This window comes from Trichechus manatus, unplaced genomic scaffold, assembly GCF_000243295.1.
Source record: "Trichechus manatus latirostris isolate Lorelei unplaced genomic scaffold, TriManLat1.0 scaffold00002, whole genome shotgun sequence".
NCBI lineage: Eukaryota > Metazoa > Chordata > Mammalia > Sirenia > Trichechidae > Trichechus > Trichechus manatus.
This window is the reverse complement of record NW_004443938.1, coordinates 37055954-37077708: the sequence shown is the minus strand read 5'-3', so window position 1 is coordinate 37077708 and position 21755 is coordinate 37055954. Positions and strand designations below refer to the sequence as shown.

The following is a 21755-nucleotide window of genomic DNA, read 5'->3' as shown; positions in this document are numbered from 1 at the left end:
TTTTTTTTTTTTTTAATATAATGACTATGTGTACATGGACAACTGAGAACAGGAGAAAACCCCAAATGAATATTTTAACAAATTACAGTCATTACTAAAGACGATATGCTTGGATTTTAAAGAAACAGTCCAACAGTTGAACAGTCTCTCATTCGATCTAGATTAACTGAATCCTGTTTTAATAAAAACAACACACAATAGTGGTAGATGCTTACCTTTTTCCAACACTATATAAAAACAAGTGTTCCCTCAGTGACATCTTTCCTTCAATATTTAGTTATTTAGTAGTCTCTAAAATGGTAAAATAAAATTGAATATAATAGCATATGAAAGTGCAAGTTTGTACACCTAAGCTCAGCAGCAAAAGTGAAGAAAAAAGAGGAAAGTGAAAAGCTGATGGATGCTACACAGAACAAGGACATCCATGAAGGCAAGCTGCACCGTATCCTGGGTGCCAAACAGAGTCAACATGCCATCATTTTTTCATTGCTCTTAAATGAGCAAAACCAAATTCTTTTTTTATTTAAACAAATATATCTTTATTTCCCCCCACATAATTTGTGATCAGGTAAGGCAAAGATAAGTCCCTCCATCACTGGGGACAGCAGCAATATACAGACTTCAGAAATAGCCCTGAATCATCAGTAACATTCTCGCATGGTAACATAAGAAGAAATGCATCTAATAAAGCAAATTTGCAATGTTGTCACATTTTTCTAATTTATTTGATTAGTTTATCTGGAAAAACTTTATAAATACATTATTTAAGAGGACAGTAAATTAATTTCTTGCTCTGAGAAAATAATGTTTTTTCTCACATTTTAAAACTTTTTAGTATGCTCTTGCAAAAGGAGATGCAAGAAGAACGCAGCGATAGCTGGGTTTGCAGAATGTCCATGTACAAGTTGCATTTACAAGAACCTGGTAATCTGCCTATAATTTACCTCTACAAATAAAGTTCTTTGCAATAATATTTAAACAAACTGGCTTAATTTAAACATAATTTAAACACCTCCCTATTCACTCTACTTGTAGAGCAAAGAGGTACTTATTTTTCAAGTACTATATATTGTAAAAGGTAATTTTTTTGACAATTTTACAAGTTAGCTTTTAAGACCAAAATATCTACGTAAAAAATCATGCCTAGTCAGCCCATTTCTTTTATAGCCAAATGTTCTTGTCTTTTAAAGAATGCAGAAAAATATTGATTTGCTAAGAAGGAGCACGCTGGAAAAACCATTTTAAAATATTGAAGAATAAAGAATATTTTCTTTTTTCTACTGGCGAAAATTATTAGAAAAGCTATCCAGTCTGTTGTCTTTAGCTGGTTTTAATAAAGTCTCTTTAAAATGATGTTCAAAAAATCTTTAGAAAACTAGAGGGGGGCCGGGGGATGCTCCTTTATAGCATGGAAGGAATTCCATTAACTGTAGAAATTCTTATTAAATTTCTGCTTTGGTTCTTCAGAAGAAATGCTCATACAACTTCTAAATTAGGAGACAGAAAAACACAACAGATTAATATGACATTTATCTAAGAACATATGTAAAGAATACTCCAGTAATACATTTCTAAAGCTTTACCATGCTTTCATGTACATTGTTAAAGAATAGACAATTTAATCAAAGTTCACAGTGTTCTTATATTCAGATGAATTCTATTAATAATGGAAAACCATATATCATTTTCTTTACTTCAACATGCCATTTGCTTTTCTATATTGTACGTATCAGTTGTATTTTTCTTTGAGGTTAGGGGCTTAACATTCGTTTGTCTTGTGCCCTCAGCACTTGATGCTTAGGGTGCCAAACATACTGGAAACTAAATGTTTGTTGAATAGTCATGACCCCAAAAGACCTCTGATACCACCTGAGGTCAAAGACACTGGATTGTGTTCCCAGAGAATGTATGGAAGTGTGGGATCAGTGGGAATGGAATGACAGAAAACTCAAATCTCTGAAACATTGCGGCCAATGTGATGTAAGGCCTGGCACATGAAGCAAAAAGTCATCTGAAGTTCCCTCCCTATGAATCTGTGACATGACAAAGGAAGAAGCTGCACTGGGAGTGTTTCCACCAACAAAAGAGTAATCAAATTGTTCCCGGAGAGTTAAGAATCAGAATGTAAGACCTGGAAGGATTTTACAATTTCCTTTTACAGCCTAGAGAAGTGGAGTTCACTAAAGTTAAGTTACTCTTCCAAGATTAATACATTAGAGGAGGAAAAAAAGACAAGCTTCATTTGGATGGGTGGGTCAACACTGTCTTTTTCAACCAGTTAAAGTGGAAAATATCTGTTACAAGTTCACAGATGGGCTCTAAAATACAAAACAATTTGGCCACAAATGATTCTATACTGACTCCACGTTAATCAAGCCAACTGAATCTGGCCAGCTCTATTCTTAACAGTGTACAGATGTTGGTCAATATGTGAAAGGAGAGGGAGAGCTGTTGAACTGCTATAACCACTAAGTTTCCAGTACTTGATGTTGTTCCTTATTTTATTGGGTCCGTGTAAAACTCCTGTTCTTTTTGCACAGAGACTTCAGGTCAAGTGTGAGTCCCAGAGACAGTGTCATAGAGTAGCAGGCGGTTTCAACAGCAACTACGCTCACTCAGTGAAGTATGGAAGACCCTAGGGCTCAGTATGATCCTAGTTTGGAGTATTGGTTCCATGATCTAAATCATTTAACTCTCCATTCATATTACATTATCTTTAAAAAGGACAGGAATATACTATTCCAGTTGTTAAACCTAAACAAGAGAAAAATGGTGGGAGAACATGACACTGGTCTTCAAATATCTGAAGAGCTGAGTAAGGGAGGAAACACTAAACCTTATTCTCCAGTGGGCAGAATTAGACCCAATGGTCATAAGTTATGGGGAGGCAGCCTTGTCTTTGCGTCAATTTTGTGTCTGTTACTGATGTGTGACTTAGGAGATCCCATGTGTTAACAAAGTAGAACTGCTCCATAGGGTTTTCTTGGCTGTTAATCTTTACAGAAGTAGATCGCCAGGCCTGTTTCTTCCACTGTGCCACCGAGTGGGTTCAAGCTGCCAACCTTTTAGCTGATTTGCGAGCTCAAACTGTTTGCGCCACTCAGGGACCTTGAGGCAGCCTTGTCTTAATATGAAGCACATCCTGGCAGTGAGTGCTGCTGGGTGATGGGGAGAACTGTTCTGTGAGAGGAGGCTGAGGGACACCCACTGGTGCTGCACAGTGGATTTCTGCACTGAGTGGGAGTATAGGAAGGGCCCCTGAAATTGTCCAATCCACTTTGAAGTTCAATTTCTATGATCCACACACAATCTTTTCTATGATGGCTTATTTGGTCCCTTAGGTTCCTTCACAGGATAAAGAGAGACACAGACACAATGCAGAAAGTAGCAGTTCATTCCCTCTTGGGTGTTGCATATTTCTGATGATTACAGAAGGGAGTTTGAGTCAAGCTTACCTGCTGTCTGTTGTGTCTGAACACCATCTACCTGAGGCAGAGGCCCAAGTGTCCCTTCATCATCAAAGGCCAAAATTGGATTCAAAGGAATTTCTGGGCTCTCACTGTTGGTGACATCTAATCTGGATGGTTTAGATCCCATGGGTAAATTTATAATTTCTTCAAAGTTTTCATTCTGAACAGATACTCCATTTTCATTTGGTTGTTTTTCCAAATTGAGAGTACTGGGGAATTTTAAAAATAAAAATTAAAATGAGTTACTATTAAAACTGGAAAAACCAAATAACAACAACAGTCTCAGTAATGCCAATTGCTCGACCTTTAGAAAATCAGTTAATCTTTCTACGTCTCCTTCCCAAATGGTAAAATCAAGCAAATGTAAATCCAATCTTTCCATTGCATTTTTTTGAGGGGGAAGAGTTTTTTTTTTTTTTTGGATCCCCACCGCCCAACTGAGGAAATAGTTTACTTTCTTGAGTCAATGAGAAATATTGACTTTGTGGTACACATTCTAAAGCATTTCTGATTTGAATTTTTAATTTTTGTATATTTTTGTTAATTATTAAACTTCTTCTGGAGAAAAATATTCTAAATTTCTTACGAGGCATTGCAGGGCACTCTGAAAGTATTTGTAAAATTGCTCTAAAAAGAACCAAAAATATTACACATACTCAGAGTGTGATGGTGCTATTCTGCTATTTCACTGAGGAGGAAGAGGAAGTTTGACATCATAATAGTTTGCATGAGGGTGCAGGCGTGCACACGCGTGTACATACACACACGCCTAACACCTGCCATTCATACTGGCTGGACTATCACACCCATCCTCCTGTTCTTTCCCTAAACCAATGGGCATTCTGTACCCAGGGAAACAGTTTTGGTTCTTAATCCCAAGAGATTTTAAATAGAAGTTTTGTCGAAAAGTAAAGAACAGGAAAGTATCCCCCAAGCCCTCTTTCGCTGGCAATCTTAACTCCTGTCACCTTTCAGGCCTGCGTGCGCTAACAAGTTATAAAGGCAACAACCAACCCCAGACATGAGTCAATAGCTGACTTCATCTCCCCCTCACACCTGGCTACTCCACCCATTCTTACTTGTTAGCAGCTGGAGGAACAATTGTGTTATAGGCTTTGGACTGACCAATTATTAAATGTTCAGGGGCAATGTGATGAGCAGAAACTGTAAAGCTGAAGCTAGCTAAAGTCACTGGGGTTAGGGATTATGAATCTGTGTGCCCCCTCAGCGTAAAGCACCAGCTTTTGCATTCTTCCTTTTTGGCTATACTCTGGAGGCTGAAAACTGGGTGTAAGACTCTTGAGGACTGTATATTTCATGTGGTCAGCCCAAAGCATATGCAGTGAGTGGGGTTGGGGCCATGATGGGAATCTGATAGTCCATGGAGCTTACTGTAGGACCTAATTTTTCCTTGATGTCTAATATCATGCCATAACAAATAACTTGTAAATTAAAATCCCTTTGTGATGAATTCATAAGATCTGAAGGAAAAAGACTAGGTCAAACACTACAATTACTCCAGATCCCTTATTTAAGAGGGGAGAACCAGTCTATTGAAGAGACACTCTCGTACGGCTCTGAACAAGTTATTTTCTGGGTTATCTGGAAGGTGAGATTGTAGCTTGTACACCCATGAGAGCTTTTCAGCTTCTAGAATAAGTTCTCAACTGAGGGTGGAGAAACATATTAGAATGATCTGAGAAATGTAAAATAATTCCCTCCTTTCCTATCCTATTCTGATATCCTCCCCACCCCCACACACTTACTTCTATCTTTTGGTGTCTGTTCCAAAGCAAGTTTCCTATTCATGAATAAACACTCCCCTCAGTTCTATCCCCTGAGCGGGAGCTATCCTCTTCAAAGACTATTTATCTTTGAAGACCTGAAGATGGCTTCTGGAGTAAGAATAGACTCGCTCGGGTTCATCTATTTCTTTGCACCTTTAAAAGCTGGCCAGAATTTTGATAACTCATACCTTCTTCAATTCTATCTATTGACAGTGGAGAGCCTGTCATGGAGGAGAAAGATGGAAAGAAGAATGCCTTTTGGGCTTGTAAAAGGATTATACACAGAAGGCTGAGATCCAGAGAAACCACAGGGGCCACAGGTCTCACTCAGGCCCCTCAGGGTTAGGAGTAAGGTTCTGAGAGTTCTTGGATTGGGGTTTCTCTGATAACAAGGGATCTTGGCTCTGGCTGCTAGGAAAGCAATATTAGGAGGCCACTGTCATCCTGGGACACTGACGGGACAGTTTTCTGACATATCTCTGGGGGTGGCAAGGGGTGAATGTCACAGTTCATACCACTATTTTTCCTGAAGAGCAGGCCAGCCAGTGTATTATGTACTCGAGACACTGGGAAGAGTGAAGCTTCTCTCAATCTGAACTAAGGATGTTCATTCTGAGGAGTGGAGTTTTCTAGTGAAAATAAACCCTGCCACAGTGAATGTAGCATTTGTCATGGCAGATTGTCAGAGAGACAGAGAGAATACCACCCATATCAAGTTCTTCAAAAGAAGTCCTGGCAACCTCCAAAAGCAGGGATTTAACTCACAGTGGGCAAGCTGGTAGAATCTATAAATCTATTCTGGGTGCACAGGAGGGTATTTAATGAAGATGCTGACTGATTTAAGAGGATCACAGAATGCTTAACTAAACATGATGCACTGAGGTGAAAAACCATGACATTGCTAAGTGATTTCAAGGTTGATTTGAAACTGAGAGTAAAAGGGAGTTTCGATGGATGTGATTTATTTGGAATTTTAAAGTTTTTAATAGGATTTCATATGTAAAACTGTTTAAAAACTTGAGTCCCCACTGAATCAAAGGGAATATTTACTCATAAACAAGAACCTGTCTTAGGGACAGTTAAACAAACAAACAAAGCACACCCATTGCCATTGAGTAGATTCTGACTTACTGCTACCCGATTTGTTACAATGTAAAGCTGGTCCATAGGGTTTTCTTGGCTGTAATCTTTATGGAAGCAGATCACCAGGCCTTTCTTCCGTGGTGCTGCTGGGTGGGTCTGAACTGCTGATCTTTAGGTCAGTACCAAAAACCAAACCCGTTGGTCGAGTTGATTCTGACTCATAGTGACCCTACAGGACAGAATAGAATTGCTCCATAGGGTTTTCAAGGAGTGGCTGGTGGATTCAAACTGCCAACCTTTTGGTTAGCAGCTGAGCTCTTAATCACTGTGCCACCAAGGCTCCTTTAGGTTAGCAGTTGAAAGTAAACTGTGCCACCCAGGGACTTTCAATTGTCCTCAAGTTGATTCCAACTCACGGAGATCCCATGTCTTTCAGAGTAGAACTGCACTCCATAGCATCTTCAAGGCTGTGACCTTTCAGAAGCAGATCACCAGACCTTTCTTCTGATGTGCCTCTGGGTGGGTTCAAACCATCAACCTTTTGGTTAGTATTAAGTGCTTAACCAACTGGACCACCCAGGGACTTTCAGAGCTTTCAGTTCTCCTTCACAGACACTTTTCATTGGATTCCTCAAGACCTTGTGGGAGAAATATATTCACGTCCAGATGAGGGAACAGCAGGTTAGGTAGGCTAATCCCAGAGTCACTGAGTCCTCATGGTTAAAGCTAGGGATCCAGCCTAGGACTGCTGGCTCTAAAGCTCTTTCTCCTTAGCCCCACACTCACGCTGATGAATCTCTACAGAGAAATATGACTAAAACGATCAAAGAGCTGGAGAAGGTGCCTTTTAAAGATAAGGTAAATTGATTTATTGCCTCTCAGCTCCAAATTCACCCTTTATTCCTGCTCTGTGAAAGTGGATCCGGGCATTTTAAATAATTTTCCTTTGCCACCTGGCAGGACCTTAAGCTCTGTCAGTAGAGGCTGCTGGAGAGACTTTGCGGGAGGAAACAGTTTTGCTTCCTGGTTCCAGTGTGTTTGCTCCACAGGTTCCTGCAGTGTAAACAGGCTCCCCAGCGCCTGACTCCTGCAGTGTGAACGGCCTTCCCGGCTCCCAGCTCCTGCAGTAAGTGTGGCCTCCCCAGCACCCAGCATCTGCAGTGCATGGTGGCCAGAAACTCTCCAGCAGTCCCTTAGGGTGGAATTATAGCAGAATTCCTCTGGTGAGGCATCTTCCTGTGAACAATGTTCCCTGGCACCCTAAAGAGTAAATTTCTGGCAAATTCTGCCAGCACAAAACCACAGCAACCTTCCTGCCATCCAGTGAGCCATGGCTGTGCCCTCTTCAACAAGGTCTGGATCTCAGTCCTGGTGGGTGAGGGCTCTTCTTTACATGCAGCCCTAGGGGGTCGTAGCTGCTCCTGATTTCTGATAGCCCTGTATTTAGATTCTCTTTACTTCTTACTAGCCAATCCCTTGTTCCTCCAATCCCAAGTAATTCTTCATATTAAAACTTTCCTGTTTAAATTAACATGTGGTTTCTCTCTCCTGATTAGACTCTGCCTGATACGGTAAGCATATTAGGGCTCTGTAGTTTGTAAGATGAAAACAGAGAGGGAATAGAAACAAAATCCATAAAACGATGAAAGTTATGGGAAGTTTGAACACAGATTTATTCCCTAAAACCTAGTTTATGACAACCACTTGAAATAAGTAGTGATAAGAGAAATAAAAACAAAAGCAGTTTGTTGTATTTACTAACACAAGAGGTGATGCAGAGTGAAAATACAGATCTCTTCAAGAACGGTCTTGATAAATTCAAGGAAGACAAATGTCGAAATAATTTATGGAAGCAGAATGGCTTAGGCCACACATGCCAAGGAACAAACTTAACATCACGTTAAATATTCCCTGCAGGCCAGTGTCATCCAAAAATGGACCGTTTCTCAAACTGGGGTCTGATTCTCTACAGGAAATCTTGAAAACTTACGCTTTCACTTTGATAAAAATTTTTAAAAATCAATGGAATAGTCTGTCATCTGACTATCACAGAGCTGAGTTTTACCACATGATTCTTGTGCTTGATTTTAGACTTGTATTTCAGAGCATACTGATACCAGCTAGTCTCAGCTTATTTGACAAGGGCTAATGACAAATGAGGGGCCATGGTTGGGCAGTGGTTAAAAGCCTGGCTGCTAAGCAAAAGGTCGGCAGTTCGAATCGACCAGCCGCTCCTTGGAAACCCTATGGGGCAGTTCTACTCCGTCCTTTAGTGTCGCTGTGAGTCGGAATGGACTCAACCACCATGGGTTTAGTTTGGTTTTAGGTAATGCATCATTTATAGTTATGCTTTAGTGCCAGGTAAAAGCCAAGGGACATCATGATACACTGTATGCAAAGAGGTTTGAAGTTTTACAGCAGTTCAAATAGAGAAAAACAGTGGGTGAAATGCATCATCAGCAACTCATGGGCTCATAAGCACCGAATGCCTCATGCATAAGGGATCAATCAGTATTGTGTATAATGCAGATGTAATTTCAGAAAAACATCATTCCTCAATAAATGACTTTTGTTTAATTTGAATGTTCTTGGTCTAATAGTTTTATTTTTACTTAAATTTGTGATTTGTTGTTTTGGCTTGACAGATGAATAACAGCTTTAGAAATACTAAGCTTAATTTTATATTTTGTACATCTTTAAGTAAAAATAATACAAGTGACTCTGGGCATTTGATAGAATTTTTTTCCCCTTCCTTTAAAGGGGATCCACACTGGGGTAAATGGCAATGGATTTAATTTGTTAAGGTCATTCTTATGTTATAGTCTGATGTGGTATTTATATTTGATACTATCCCAGACCAGTCTATCTTGTCAGGTGAAGGAAAAGAAAAATTCTATGCCTATGGTTCTCTTAATGGCTTGACAGGGATGGCCTTACAGGTATGACAAAGGATGATTTAGTCCTTGGAAGACGGATGACCCAAGTACCTGTAGTTTCTATGAATTATTTATACATCATGTCTTTTCTGCATTAAGTATTTGCATGCCCCCTTCGAGAGTCACAGAAAATTTATAAGGTTTACAAAGACTGACTTTTAGGACTTCAACTGGTAATTTTTAACCTCTTTGTTGTTGTTGTTAGGTGCCGTCAAGTCGGTTCCAACTCCTAGCGACACTGTACAACAGAACGAAACACTGCCCGGTCCTGCGCCATTCTCACAATTGTAGCTATGTTTGAGACCACTGTTGCAGCCAGTGTGTCAATCCATCTCGTTGAGGGTCTTCCTCTTTTTCGCTGACCCTCTACTTTACTAAGCATGATGTCCTTCTCCAGGGACTGGTCCCTACTGATAACATGTCCAAATTACGTAAGACTAAATCTCGACATCCTTGCTTCTAAGGCGCGTTCTGGCTGTACTTCTTCTAAGACAGATTTGTTCGTTCTTCTGGCAGCTAATGGTATTTTTAGCATTCTTTGCCAACACCATAATTCAAAGGCATCAATTCTTCAGTCTTCCTTATTCACCATCCAGCTTTCGCAGTCATACGAGGCGACTGAAAATACCATGGCTTGGGCCTGGTGCACCTTAGTCCTCAAGTGATTTATCTTTGCTTTTTAACACTTTAAAGAGGTTTTTTTGCAGCAGATTTGCCAATGCAACACTTTGTTTGATTTCTTGACTGCTGCTTCCATGGGCATTGATTACGGATCCAAGTAAAATGAAATCCTTGAGAACTTCAATCTTTTCTCCTTTTATCATGATGTTGCTTATTGGTCCAGTTGTGAGGATTTTTGTTTTCTTTATGTTGAGGTGTAATCCATAGCTAAGGCTGTAGTCTTTGATCTTCATCAGTCCAGCTTCTCGGAGTATTTGCTCAGCATAAATTCTTCAGAATTTCTAATTTCCTAATTATTACTTCTCAACAAATAAATTACCTAAGTATGCCCAACAGATGGATGAGCTAATGTGTCCAAACGCTAATTTTTCTCTTGCAAGCATGGAAATATGCAACCTGGATTTAAATAATACAGCGAGGCACAAAAGCAAGTTCACAGGACTATACTTTTTGTTTAATTATAACCTGTTTGTTACTTTTCTGTGTGCAGGGGAGGCTAAAAGAGAAAAGGACTTTGGTGTTATCTATATCATTTCACACAGTAAAATTACATCAGGTGCCTTTATAATGGTTAATTATTTGGTGATTTCACTTCTGAAGAGTCAGCTAATATATAGAAATTAATTTTATTGATCAGGTAGAACTACCAGTGGCTTAATATGTGGTAGTATCATCTCCTGTAATATAATGGGGTTCTTTCTGTAGTACTTTTTATTCTTTTCTAAAATCCTAAAAAAGTCTTTAGAGAATTTAATATCATAAATTACAGCACTTGGGAATATATATATATTAAAATCAGGCTGTAACCAAAACTAAGGGAAAAAATACCATTTAATATACATCTTTTAAAAAAAGTCATAGCTAAAATGTTTAAACATTGTTACCAATATTCCAATTTCTCCATAACTAGATTATTAGGCACAGTCTATGACTACCCTTATTTTTCATATGTGCAAATACTCGTATAATGTTGTTGATATAAATGCACAGAAAAGAGAAAGGCAATCTTTCCTCAACCCACACTCCTTTCCTAACTGTTGTTAGTACGTTTGATTCTTCATTAAGAAGCACTGCTACTAATAATATACCATAAATTTTTTTGTCATCTAAATTACTTTTACTATGGAACAAACCTGTCACTCACTATAAACTTATATATAGCTCAAATACAACCTGTTATATATCATGAAAGGATGTGGATATGGTCCAGGTCAGGAGACATATATAAAGAAAACTAACAAATTACTCTCTGTAATTTTCTTTAATAAGCAAAAAATCAAACTCATTACTGTCGAGTCGATTTCAACTCATAGCGACCATACAGGACAGAGTAGAACTGCCCCATAAGGTTTCCAAGGAGCAGCTGGTGGATTCGAACTGCCAACCTTTTTGTTAGCAGCCAAGCTCTCAACCACTGTACCACTAGGCCTCCAATTTTCTATAATAGTCATTCTAAAATCTTACCATCATATTTAAAGACTCAAGAAAAAAGATTATTTCCCCCTCTTCAGAGTACAGAATTACTAGTTCTGCCAAAAATTAATGAATCCAAATAAAAAGAAATCTTAATGTTAAAACTTTGAAATTCCTTCAGGCCTAGGAAATGCTGGTGGGACTGGTGAGGTAAGTGAGGGGGTCCTAATGTGTGTCAGTGAAAAAGCAAGGCCCCAGTTGTTCAACTCACCTCTCCACAGTTGCTTTTGATTGGTGTGAGGTAACCACGTGTGGGCTGGCCACTGGTTCTCCATTTCCTGGACAGTTTGTCACACATGGAAGTGCAGATACTGCTAGATATAGCCAAGGAGAGCGAACAAAGGGTTACTGATGCTGTATTAGCAAACTCAAATCCTATCGACCAGAATAGCTGGATTTATGGCACGTCTGCTACTTTACCAGCTGTGTGACCTTGGGCAAGTCACTTAAACACTCTGTACCTCAGTTTCCTCACGGATAATAGTACCTACGCCTCACAGGCTACCGTGAGAATTAAATGTACTAATACATGGAAAGTGCTTAGAATAGTTCCCAGCGCATTGTAAGGACTGAAATAAATGTAGTTATTACCTTTGCTTGCACTAAATTGACCCTGGATAAAACATTTATAATATTAAAACCAAGCAATTAATGAAGATAGCAGTAAGCTGACTTGGTCAGGCTGACTCCAAACATCTGTTACAGAATGAATTGTGCTCTCCAAAAATATAGGTTGTAAATCCTAACCCTGATAACTGTGAATAGGAATCCTAGTGGCACAGTGGTTAAGTGCTCAGCTGCTAACCAAAAGGTAGGTGGTTCGAACCCACCAGCTGCTCCTCAGGAGAAAAGACCTGGTGATCTGCTCCTGTAAAGATTTCAGCCTAGGAAACCTTATGGGACAGTTCTACTCTGTCCTATGAGTCTGAATCTACTCCATGGCACACAATATACGTGTGAATGTAATCTCATTTGGGAATAGGGTTTTCTTTGTTATGTTAATGAGGTCATATCAGTGTAGGAAATGTTTTTAACCAACCACTTTAGGGATATAAAAGATTAGACACAGAAGCAAGTAAGCACAGATAGGGGAAGACAGGTGGCACACCATATGAAGATCACCAAGGAACCCAGAAACAGAAGCTGAAAAGAGACAAGGATTTTTTCCTAGAGCCAACACAGAGAGAAAGACTTTCCCTAGAGCTGGTGCCCTGAATTCAGACTTCCAGCCTCCTAACTCTGAGAAGATAAATTTTTGTTTGTTAAAGCCACCCACTTGTAGTATTTCTGTTATAGCAGTGCTAGATAACTAAGACCACATCTTTACTGAAGGATTCAGAGCAAATCACTATGGATGCCCTAAGTTATAAAAAAATCTTTATAAAACTCAGTTTAGTTCTAGTTATACTTATAATGAGGAAAATTTCATGAGTGGAAGGCCACCTCATTATTCAATGCTCAGCTTAACTGTTAGCTTAAGCTAACAATATAACTTTAAAATCTGGGGCAGGGTTACTTAACAGTATGTGGCAGTTTATGGCTTGGGCTTGATGTGAGAAAACCTTGAGATAACATGGGAAGACAGATGCCATGCAAAGATACATCTACAAGTTAAGGATGGCTGGCAGCCACTGGAAGCTAGACAGGGGAGTAGATCAGCTGAAATAATTTCAAAGGAGTTTCAAGGGAGTTTTATTTCCCAATCTGGCACAAATTCAATAAAACTGCCAGAGGTACAACAAGTCTGATAACTGAAGTGAAGGGGTGATTAATAACTTGGAAACTAGTAAAATTACAAAGCTAGTAATAGGGAGCCTCTGAAAAGACTTCTGGTAGGTCTAGCAAACTCACCTGCCTCCCTATTTGCCCTAGAGAATCCTCTTTGGAGCACTGATGACAGCAGTTAGCACTCAACCAGATGTGTGCGACTGGGAGAAGAGGAAGTTTTGCTATCCACAGATAATCTTCAGACCCCTTTTCAGCAATTTAAACTCAAACTAAATTTTGTATAAGTGTTGAAAAACATGGGTATATTGATTGACAAGTTTCACCTTTCCTCTCACCTTTGCCCATTCTCGAGCTGATGTACAAAGAATACTGAAAGAACAGACAGGCGAATAATAGCGATCATGAAAAACAAGGGAAAGATGAAAAACAAGGAGCCTGGCCATGCAAACTACAGAATCAGCCCCTTAAATAACCCTCAGTTAGTGCAATGGACATCTTAAATGATCATTCTGACAACTCACAGGGGCTATGCCAGCTTCCAGCCTATATCTATCACATCATTCTTGAAGAGAGCATGCTAAAAATGCAATGGGCTTAATACGCAACAACTAGGACTACTCTCCAAACAAACATAATTAGGATACCTTTAAAACAGTCTGGAAACCCTATTATAAAGCAGACAGGACATATCAGGAGCTAGGATAGCCATAATTGAAACAAACCCAAAATACCAATAACGTTTTATATTTGAAAACCCCTAGAATTTATAGGCAATGTTTTTTCACATAAATAATCTGATTTGATCTTTATGACAGTCCTGTGAGGTACTCCAGCCTTTTTTTTTTTTTTTTAAAAAACAAAACAAAACAAAACAAACAGAAACTGAGGTACCTCTGGTTCTTTCTTTTCATATTGCACACAAGCAAAGAGGGGGACTGAATGGTGAGCTAGCTATTCAACCCCTTAGGCTATCATGAACGCTGCATGGGTTATGGAAAGAGTAGGATTAGAAGCTGGGGACCAGGACTTGTCACTTAACCTGCGAGCTCCCTGGTGTAGAGACCTGGCCTGGCCTGTTCACATTGAAGCCCAGCTCCACAACAGGGCCTGGCACATAAAAAGTTTCCAAAAATGCTTGTTGATGCCAAGAGAAAGCACCCTTTACTTGACAAGGCTTCAGTGAGAACTAAACAAGAAAATGTATGAAGATACACCCAATAAAACAGAGACATTTAAGAAATATTACTGGAACCTGAGTACTAAAACTAAGGTTTGTTTTATTTTTATTTAAACCAAATTTGATTTTAAATCATTAAGAAATCAATAATCTCCATCCAAAGTCTATAGCCTATGATTGACTTCCTAACAAAATTTCAACAAATTGTTAACTTTACTGCTACTCTGAAGTCAGAACTAAAAGAAATGTTTAAATCCTTTTTTTGAGAAGTGCCACAAGTTGTCAAAATGTAAAAATTTAAAGTCTTTAAGAGGAAATATAAATATATGCTACTTTAGCATGTAGTAAATAGCAAATGATTTAATTTTATAAACTCAGAGGAAACTCTTCTAATCATGTGGGTGTATATATACATGAATACAAAAATATATATGCATATAAACCCATTGCCATCGAGTCGATTCCGACTCATAGCAACTCTATAGGACAGAGTAGAACTGCCCCATAGGGTTTCCAAGGAGTGCCTGGTAGATTCGAACTGCCAACCTTTTGGTTAGCAGCAGAACTCTTAACCACTATACCACATAAACACAGATATATACAAATATACACATATATGTACACATAAACAAATGTATAGTGATTTTAAAATGGATTAAGACATTAAGTGCTCCTTAGAAGCAAGGATCGCGTGACTGTGTCTTACACACTTTGGATATGTTGTCAGGAGGGATCAGTCCCTGGAAAAGGACATCATACTTGGTAAAGTACAGGGTCAGTGAAAAAGGGGAAGACCCTCAACGAGATGGACTGACACAGTGGCTGCAACAATGGGCTCAAGCATAACAACGATTGTGAGCATGGAGTAGGTAGGACCAGGCAGTGTTTCATTCTGTGGTGCGTAGGGTCGCAGCACCTAACAATGACAACATTAGAGTATCGTAAAACCTGTGAAAGCTGGAATCCATGTAAAGTGGAAACCTGTCCGAGAAGGAAAACTTAAATATTTTCCACTAAAAATATTTAAAAAGTGGTAAGACTGCACTCTGTCAAAGGCAGAAAACTTGCAAGACCCAGAAAAAACAAGGCAGTCACGTTGAGTTCCGGCTTTCACAGGTTTTACTGTATAAACAAATGCTGAAAAAATATCTGCCAGCAAAGCTAGAGTTTTACATTAGGTGAAAATTTGTAGACTGGATGACACACATCACTGAGTCTATGAATATCTTTAACTCATTCAATGAATATCCTGACTCCAGAGAGTCAATTAAAAAAATTCTACGTTTCAGTTAATTTGAGTTCATTGAAATAAATACCTGTTTCTCCAGTGAGAGCTCCCTTGGCTATATCTCCATTTCTCTGGTCAAGAGTTTTCTACCCCCACCCCAAAAAAAAGAATTTTACACATTAGTTACAAATGAAAGTAAAGAAAAAAAATAAAAGCTATCAAGACTCCTTCAAAAATGGCCATCTCAATACCTTATCTGTAGCTTCTGTTCTCCTGGTTCTTTTCATAATCTCCTCAAGTCGCTACAAGAAAGGAAGAATAGAGCAAAAGAATCAGATATAGAAATAAGGCCAGCTGGCACATTTCCCTGATTAAGCAAATAGCAGATTATTAAAAACATGGCTGTGATTTTGGGAAAATATAATAACCACTGCTGCGTCTTAACTGGAGTTATTAAAAAAAAGTGGAGACTGGCTTAAATCACGCAAAGAAGTAACTGTTTTGGCAAAAGCTGAAACACTGAGCGATTTCTTTAGGGGAGATGATCAATACTGAGAACTACTTTAGTTTATCTGAAATGGGGAGAATGTATTTGTTTTCTGATGGTAATGAGCTAGGCTCTTGGTCCTTAGACTGCTTCAAGTCCATCAGAACAGTTAGAGTCTTGTGTTTCTGCTGTTAGATGCAGCTACCTTTTTCCTCTCCAGGCGTTCCTGCTCTTCTTTCTGGAAATGTTTTTCTCGTTCCTGCCGGACCCTTTCTGCTTCTTCACGAACACGAGCTTCTTCTTCTTTCTGAAAACAAATGGTTGGCATCTACTTTCTACAAACGGTCTGTCTTTGCCTGCTGCCCCAACTTCTGGAGGGCACTCACACACTGAGGCAAGATGGCAGATGGAGAACACGTGGAAAACGAGAGCACGTGTACACGCACACACCCCAAAGAGTATTCCTAACAATGACACAGTTAACGTTTTCCTCAGTTCATCTGAGATAACCCTCTTCCCATCTGGAGCAAGTGGCTGCCCTGAACCTCTTTAGCCGTGCAGCCCTGGAGCCCCGCACCCCCTAGAGTCCAGACACCTGTACCTGCTTCTGGAGGCGCTCCATCTCCTCCCGCTCTCGTCGATCTCGCTCTTCTGCTTGCCGTCGGAGTTGCTCTTCCTTCTCCCTGGCTTGCTCAGCTTCTAGCCGTCGGGCTTCTTCCTCACGACGAGTTCTCTCTTCAGCCACCTTTAGAGCCAATTCCTCTCTCTTTTGTCTATAATCAAGATATACAAGGAGAGTTACTTGAAAGGAGACCTGAGTTTGTGGTTACTACAAGGGCAGTTTGTTCACAGGTCTGGCAGAAAATCTTCTTCACTGAATACATTCAATATGGTTAAGGCACAAAACATGATGCCATCCTCTACTCTTCCTTCTCCCTTCCAGGTCTTAATGACATCTGTGGTAAGCAGAAGCAGAAAGTATTTTGAAAAGAGTTTTTATGTTTTTAAACATCTGCAATTTAACTATCTTTAAAGAATGAGACTTGCTTAATCTAATAATATGACTTTTTAGTAGCAAAGTTGAAGCCAAAACAAAGAGGAAGTCTTTATAAATAAATAAAGGTCATAGTGTTCTGTCTTCCACTGATGACATGCATTCTGAGTTGCTTTCACAGGACAGGGAGAAGATGGGCCACACAAGCTCCCTGTTGGGACCAAGGGCAGGGCATGTCCCAAGATGGCTGCCCAGCAGTGGGTGTGGTCTTTCCCAAAGGAGCAGCTCTGTTTGTTTGAAGAACATTTATGTTGACACTAGCCTTATTTGTCCCAGAAGGTTACTGACTAAGCAAACTGTCCCTGGTATAGCGTCTGGCAGGCAATCATGGGGCAATTAACTGTTTCACCCAGCTACCCTGACAGTAGTTTGATGTGGAAGACTATACGAACCCTTATTGTACAGATTTAAAATGATAATAATTAGAAAGATAATGAGGAAACATGGAGATTGGAGATATGTTAAATAAAAAAGTAGACTGTACAATTGTACCTCCCATTGTAGTTATACAAACACAATATACAAACACACATGCACACATACTGTACACAGAGACTGGAAAAGATCACCCAAAACGTATACACAATTATTGAAAACTGGTAAGACTATGAATACATTTTTTTCTCTAAACTTTTCTTCATTAATGTTGCTGGGTTGTCATTATAATAAGAAAATGTGATAAAAAAAAAATCACTTAGTGATCAGAGGAACACCACAGAAGAGTAATTCTGAAACAGGCAATCCATTCACCTTCATCACTCTTACAAGCTCCTGCCTTAGACTGAAGACTTAATCCAAGGCATCACTATGATATTACTGATATCAAGTCATTGAGCAATGTTTCCCGTTTACCTTTCGAGCTCTTCCCTCTCCCTCCTCTCTCTTTCCTCCTTCTCTCGCTGCTCTCGAGCCAGCCGCCTCTTCTCAGCTAGCAGCCTTGTGGCCTCTTCCGGGTCGGTGGTGCCTGCTGAGCTCTTTGTAGAAGGACTGGCAGTCACAGAGGGTGACGGGGCTGGGACTGAGGCTGGGGCTGGCGCCGAGGCTGGAGCAGGGGCTGGGGCCGAAGCTGGAGCAGGGGCTGAGGCTGGAGCAGCTGTACAAAAAGGTACAAGGAGAAAATCAACTGGAAACAAAACCCAAAGAACAAAACAATAACTAGCATTCCCCACACCCCAGGCCTAGAATGCATCATTATAAAAGAAAAGGGAATGTTTATTACTGTGTGTTCTCACGGTCTCACCGTATTCTGTCTGTAACCAGGCAACAGATAACGAAAAGCTGCATGTGTGAGACATCCAGAAGCTGACACTCTGCTACCAAGTTTTATTTTTATACAAGTTAAATCAGTTAACAACATATATTGAATATGTACTGAGTACAGAGCTTCATGTTAGGTCCTGTGCGAAGATACACACTGAGCAAAAAGAAGATGATATCTTCCACTTGTCTTTTGCTACATTTTTTATATTCCTACTCTTTAGTGACTTTTCATTAGTAGAGCACTGAAACCTTTCTATAACCACCCTCAGCGTCCATGCCATGAGCCTAGATTCAGGCTGGGAAGATGACACCCAACACAGAGGGCCCTATTGTCTACCCAAAGCCATCTCCAGGTCTGAGACGGGAAGCCAAGAGCCTCTTCCAGTACAAACCAGCACTCTTACTGCTTACACTTCCTGGGCAACCCCCGTGAGTCCTGATGCCAAGATGACAGCTGATGTTCTCTGACCTTATTCAGATTTAGAAAGATAACCTAGAAAATTGGTACAGCAGGGACCTCCCCACAACTGCACAATTCTATACCACCACAAAGCACCGGTGAGGTGCAATTTCCGACATCTGATCATTCCAGACCTTCCTCTTAAGATTCCTGTTTCTCCTTCTGCTCCCACAGATTTTTCTTTACCATCATGACACCCTTTGGACCTTCTCTTCTCCCTCTTTCCATACAAATATTGGACTCTTCCATTCTCTAACAATACTTTGTCTTGAACCATCTATTTTCTTTTTTTTTGCCCCTACCCTCTATCTTCAAATTAAGTCTTAAGGAGAAAATTTCTGAATGAGGTCAATTTTTTACAAGAAACATTGCATTCCTAGCACCAGATGATTTTAATCTTCTAAATAGCATCTTTTCATCCTAGAAGATAGGAGATCCACTGGGTGTTCTGGACAAGCTTACTATCCTTCAGAGTCCTGGGATCCACTACCACATATTCTGACTCAGTAGGTCTGAAGTAGAGCTCAGGGAAGTGTATTGGAAACATGACAGATGTGGTGGATTAAAAAGATTTCCACAAATTGTTTGAAATGTCTCCCTTCAAAATATGGAGACGAAGTCCTCTCCTCTTGAGTGTGAGCTGGACCTAGTTACTTGCTTCTAATGAAGAGGATATGCCAGAAATATTGGAGTGTGATTTTGGAGACTAGTTCATAAAAGACACTGTGGCTTCCACTTTTTTCTCTCTCCTGGATTACTTACTCTGGTGGAAGCCAGCAGACATTGTCAGGACATCAAGCAACGCTTCAGAGAGGTCCACGTGTCATGAAACAGAGGCCTCCCACCAACAGCCACTGAGTGAGCCATCTTCCACATCTACCAGCCCCAGCTGAGCCTCTGATGACTGCAGCCCCAGCTGACAGCTTAACTACAACCTCATGAGAGACCCTGAGCCGGGACTACCCAGCTAAACCACTCCTAAATCCCTGACCCAAGAAATTATGTAGTATAATAAATGCTTGTTGTTGTTTTAAGGTGCTAAATTTGGGGTTAATTCATTACACAGCAATAGACAGCTAACACAACATTCTGATACAGGTACTCTGAATGACACATTTTGTGAAACTTGGAATAAAAGGACTAGGAAACCATGCCTGAATTAACATATTGTGGCTCCAACAATAGGTTTTGGAATACATGAATCTACTATCTTTATATATATGAAAATTGTACTTAAGAAAAGGTCCCAATATTAGCCTCAGACTAGAATTTCCAAGTTCCCAATAAGAAAAAAAACATTCAAACAAAAGCAGCACAGGAAAAAAAAGAGTATGCCTACCAAACCCACATCGCATGACAAGCTTTAATTACTGCTTACCAGGAGCAGCCTCTGGCTCGACAGGTGTCTCTTCTTCAGCTGTGGCCTCTTCTACCTTCACTATATTGGCAACTTTCTGAGGTTCTTTCTCTGGGTTGTTTTTCTCAGGCTCCACTTTGACTTCTTTCTTGACAGGGCGGATGTTGCCAGGAGATGGAGGCTGGACCTTAGCAATGGCAGCTTTAACTGAGCTGGGAGGCAAGGAGGATGCTGGTCTGGGTGTGCCAGGCAAATGAGGAAAGGACTTGGATGGCAGCCTGGGTAACAAACAAACAAGGTGGGAAGAAGGGGACACATCAGAATAAGCTTGCCAGAACCTTCCTTCTCCCCACCTTTGCCATCTAACAGTCCTAGAATGCCAATTTATGGCAAAGAAAGTAAGATATTTAGAATACATATATTTTGTGACTCACACATATCAAAGATCATGGAGATGGCACAGGACTGGGCAACATTTCATCCCGTTATATACAACTTTGCTGTGAGTCAGAGATGACTCAATGGCAACTAACAACAACAATTTGCCTTTTATGTGGCAGATGCAGAAATACGTTCACTTTAGAGACCCATTCCACTCCCAACCCCCTTCCTTTAAGGAAGAATGTTGTCCCACTGTCAAAGTCAAACAGTGTGGGGAGAACAGTTCCTTTCAGAAGACAGAGGCTACTTGATTCTCTAGCATGGAACAACCCAGCCAGCCTCTTATATTTCAACTTACCAAAGTCGGGAGGAAGCTGATGATCTTGCTTTGGGATGAGATGGAGACAAAGCCCTTCTGATTCCAGATGTAAGATGGAACGGTATGTGTTCTCTTTCTTTTTCTCTTTTATAGCCCTAAGTTCAGAGAAACACAATAATTGGATTTTTCCATGAATGAGGCAGCTACATTGATAGTGTTCAACAGTGGAACTGCAATCCATTTCATGCCTTTTTGGAAAATTTTTAAACTTTGTCACATATACTCAGTCCAACCCAACAAAAGGCTCTTGTTAGCTTAAAACTGAAAATAACTGAATTAACACAATGTGACTGACACTAATAAGTTTCTGGATGTGTGATGTGAGGTATATTTGTGAAAAAATTATACATAGTTTTAGAGAAGACCTATACTTTGTGTCTAAAATTACTTGGAACAAAATCTCTCATAGTCTGGTTTACCCCACAAAAATGTCAAAATGAACAGTCACATAAACAGTCATGTCATTTTTTTTCCACCTTTTAATTAAAAACAGGTTTTTATCTTTTTCATTCTTATTCTTTTTTTTTTTTTAACCCCTGGAACATACCATACTCGCTAACCTGTTGCCGTTGAGTCGATTCTGACTCACAGTGACCCCACAGGACAGAGTAGAACTGCCCTATAGGGTTTCCAAGGAGCAGCTGGTGGATTTGAACTGCTGACCTTTTGGTTAGCAGCCTAATGCTTAATCATTGCACCACCAGGGCTCTGGAACATACCATAGCTAAGTGTTTTGTTTTTTTTTTTATTTATATGTCTGCTATATCAGACATTAATTCACTTTTTTCTTTATGTTGATGTTATAGAAACAGGT

At 39.8% G+C, this 21755-nt stretch overlaps 1 protein-coding gene across 1 annotated transcript in view; it reads right to left on the bottom strand.

The window, feature by feature from the left end:
* Positions 1-3426: 3426 nt before the first annotated feature.
* MAP7 (microtubule associated protein 7) overlaps positions 3427-21755 on the bottom strand; it is a 167867-nt gene continuing 149538 nt past the window's right edge. Inside the window, exons 10-18 of the mRNA XM_023728362.1 lie at positions 20921-21036; positions 20203-20459; positions 17957-18197; positions 16652-16823; positions 16256-16357; positions 15815-15865; positions 15652-15709; positions 11642-11744; positions 3427-3679 (exon numbers count right to left, since the gene is read on the bottom strand). Coding sequence (XP_023584130.1) covers positions 3427-3679; positions 11642-11744; positions 15652-15709; positions 15815-15865; positions 16256-16357; positions 16652-16823; positions 17957-18197; positions 20203-20459; positions 20921-21036 — 1353 coding nt within the window. The remainder of the gene's footprint in view (positions 3680-11641; positions 11745-15651; positions 15710-15814; positions 15866-16255; positions 16358-16651; positions 16824-17956; positions 18198-20202; positions 20460-20920; positions 21037-21755) is intronic.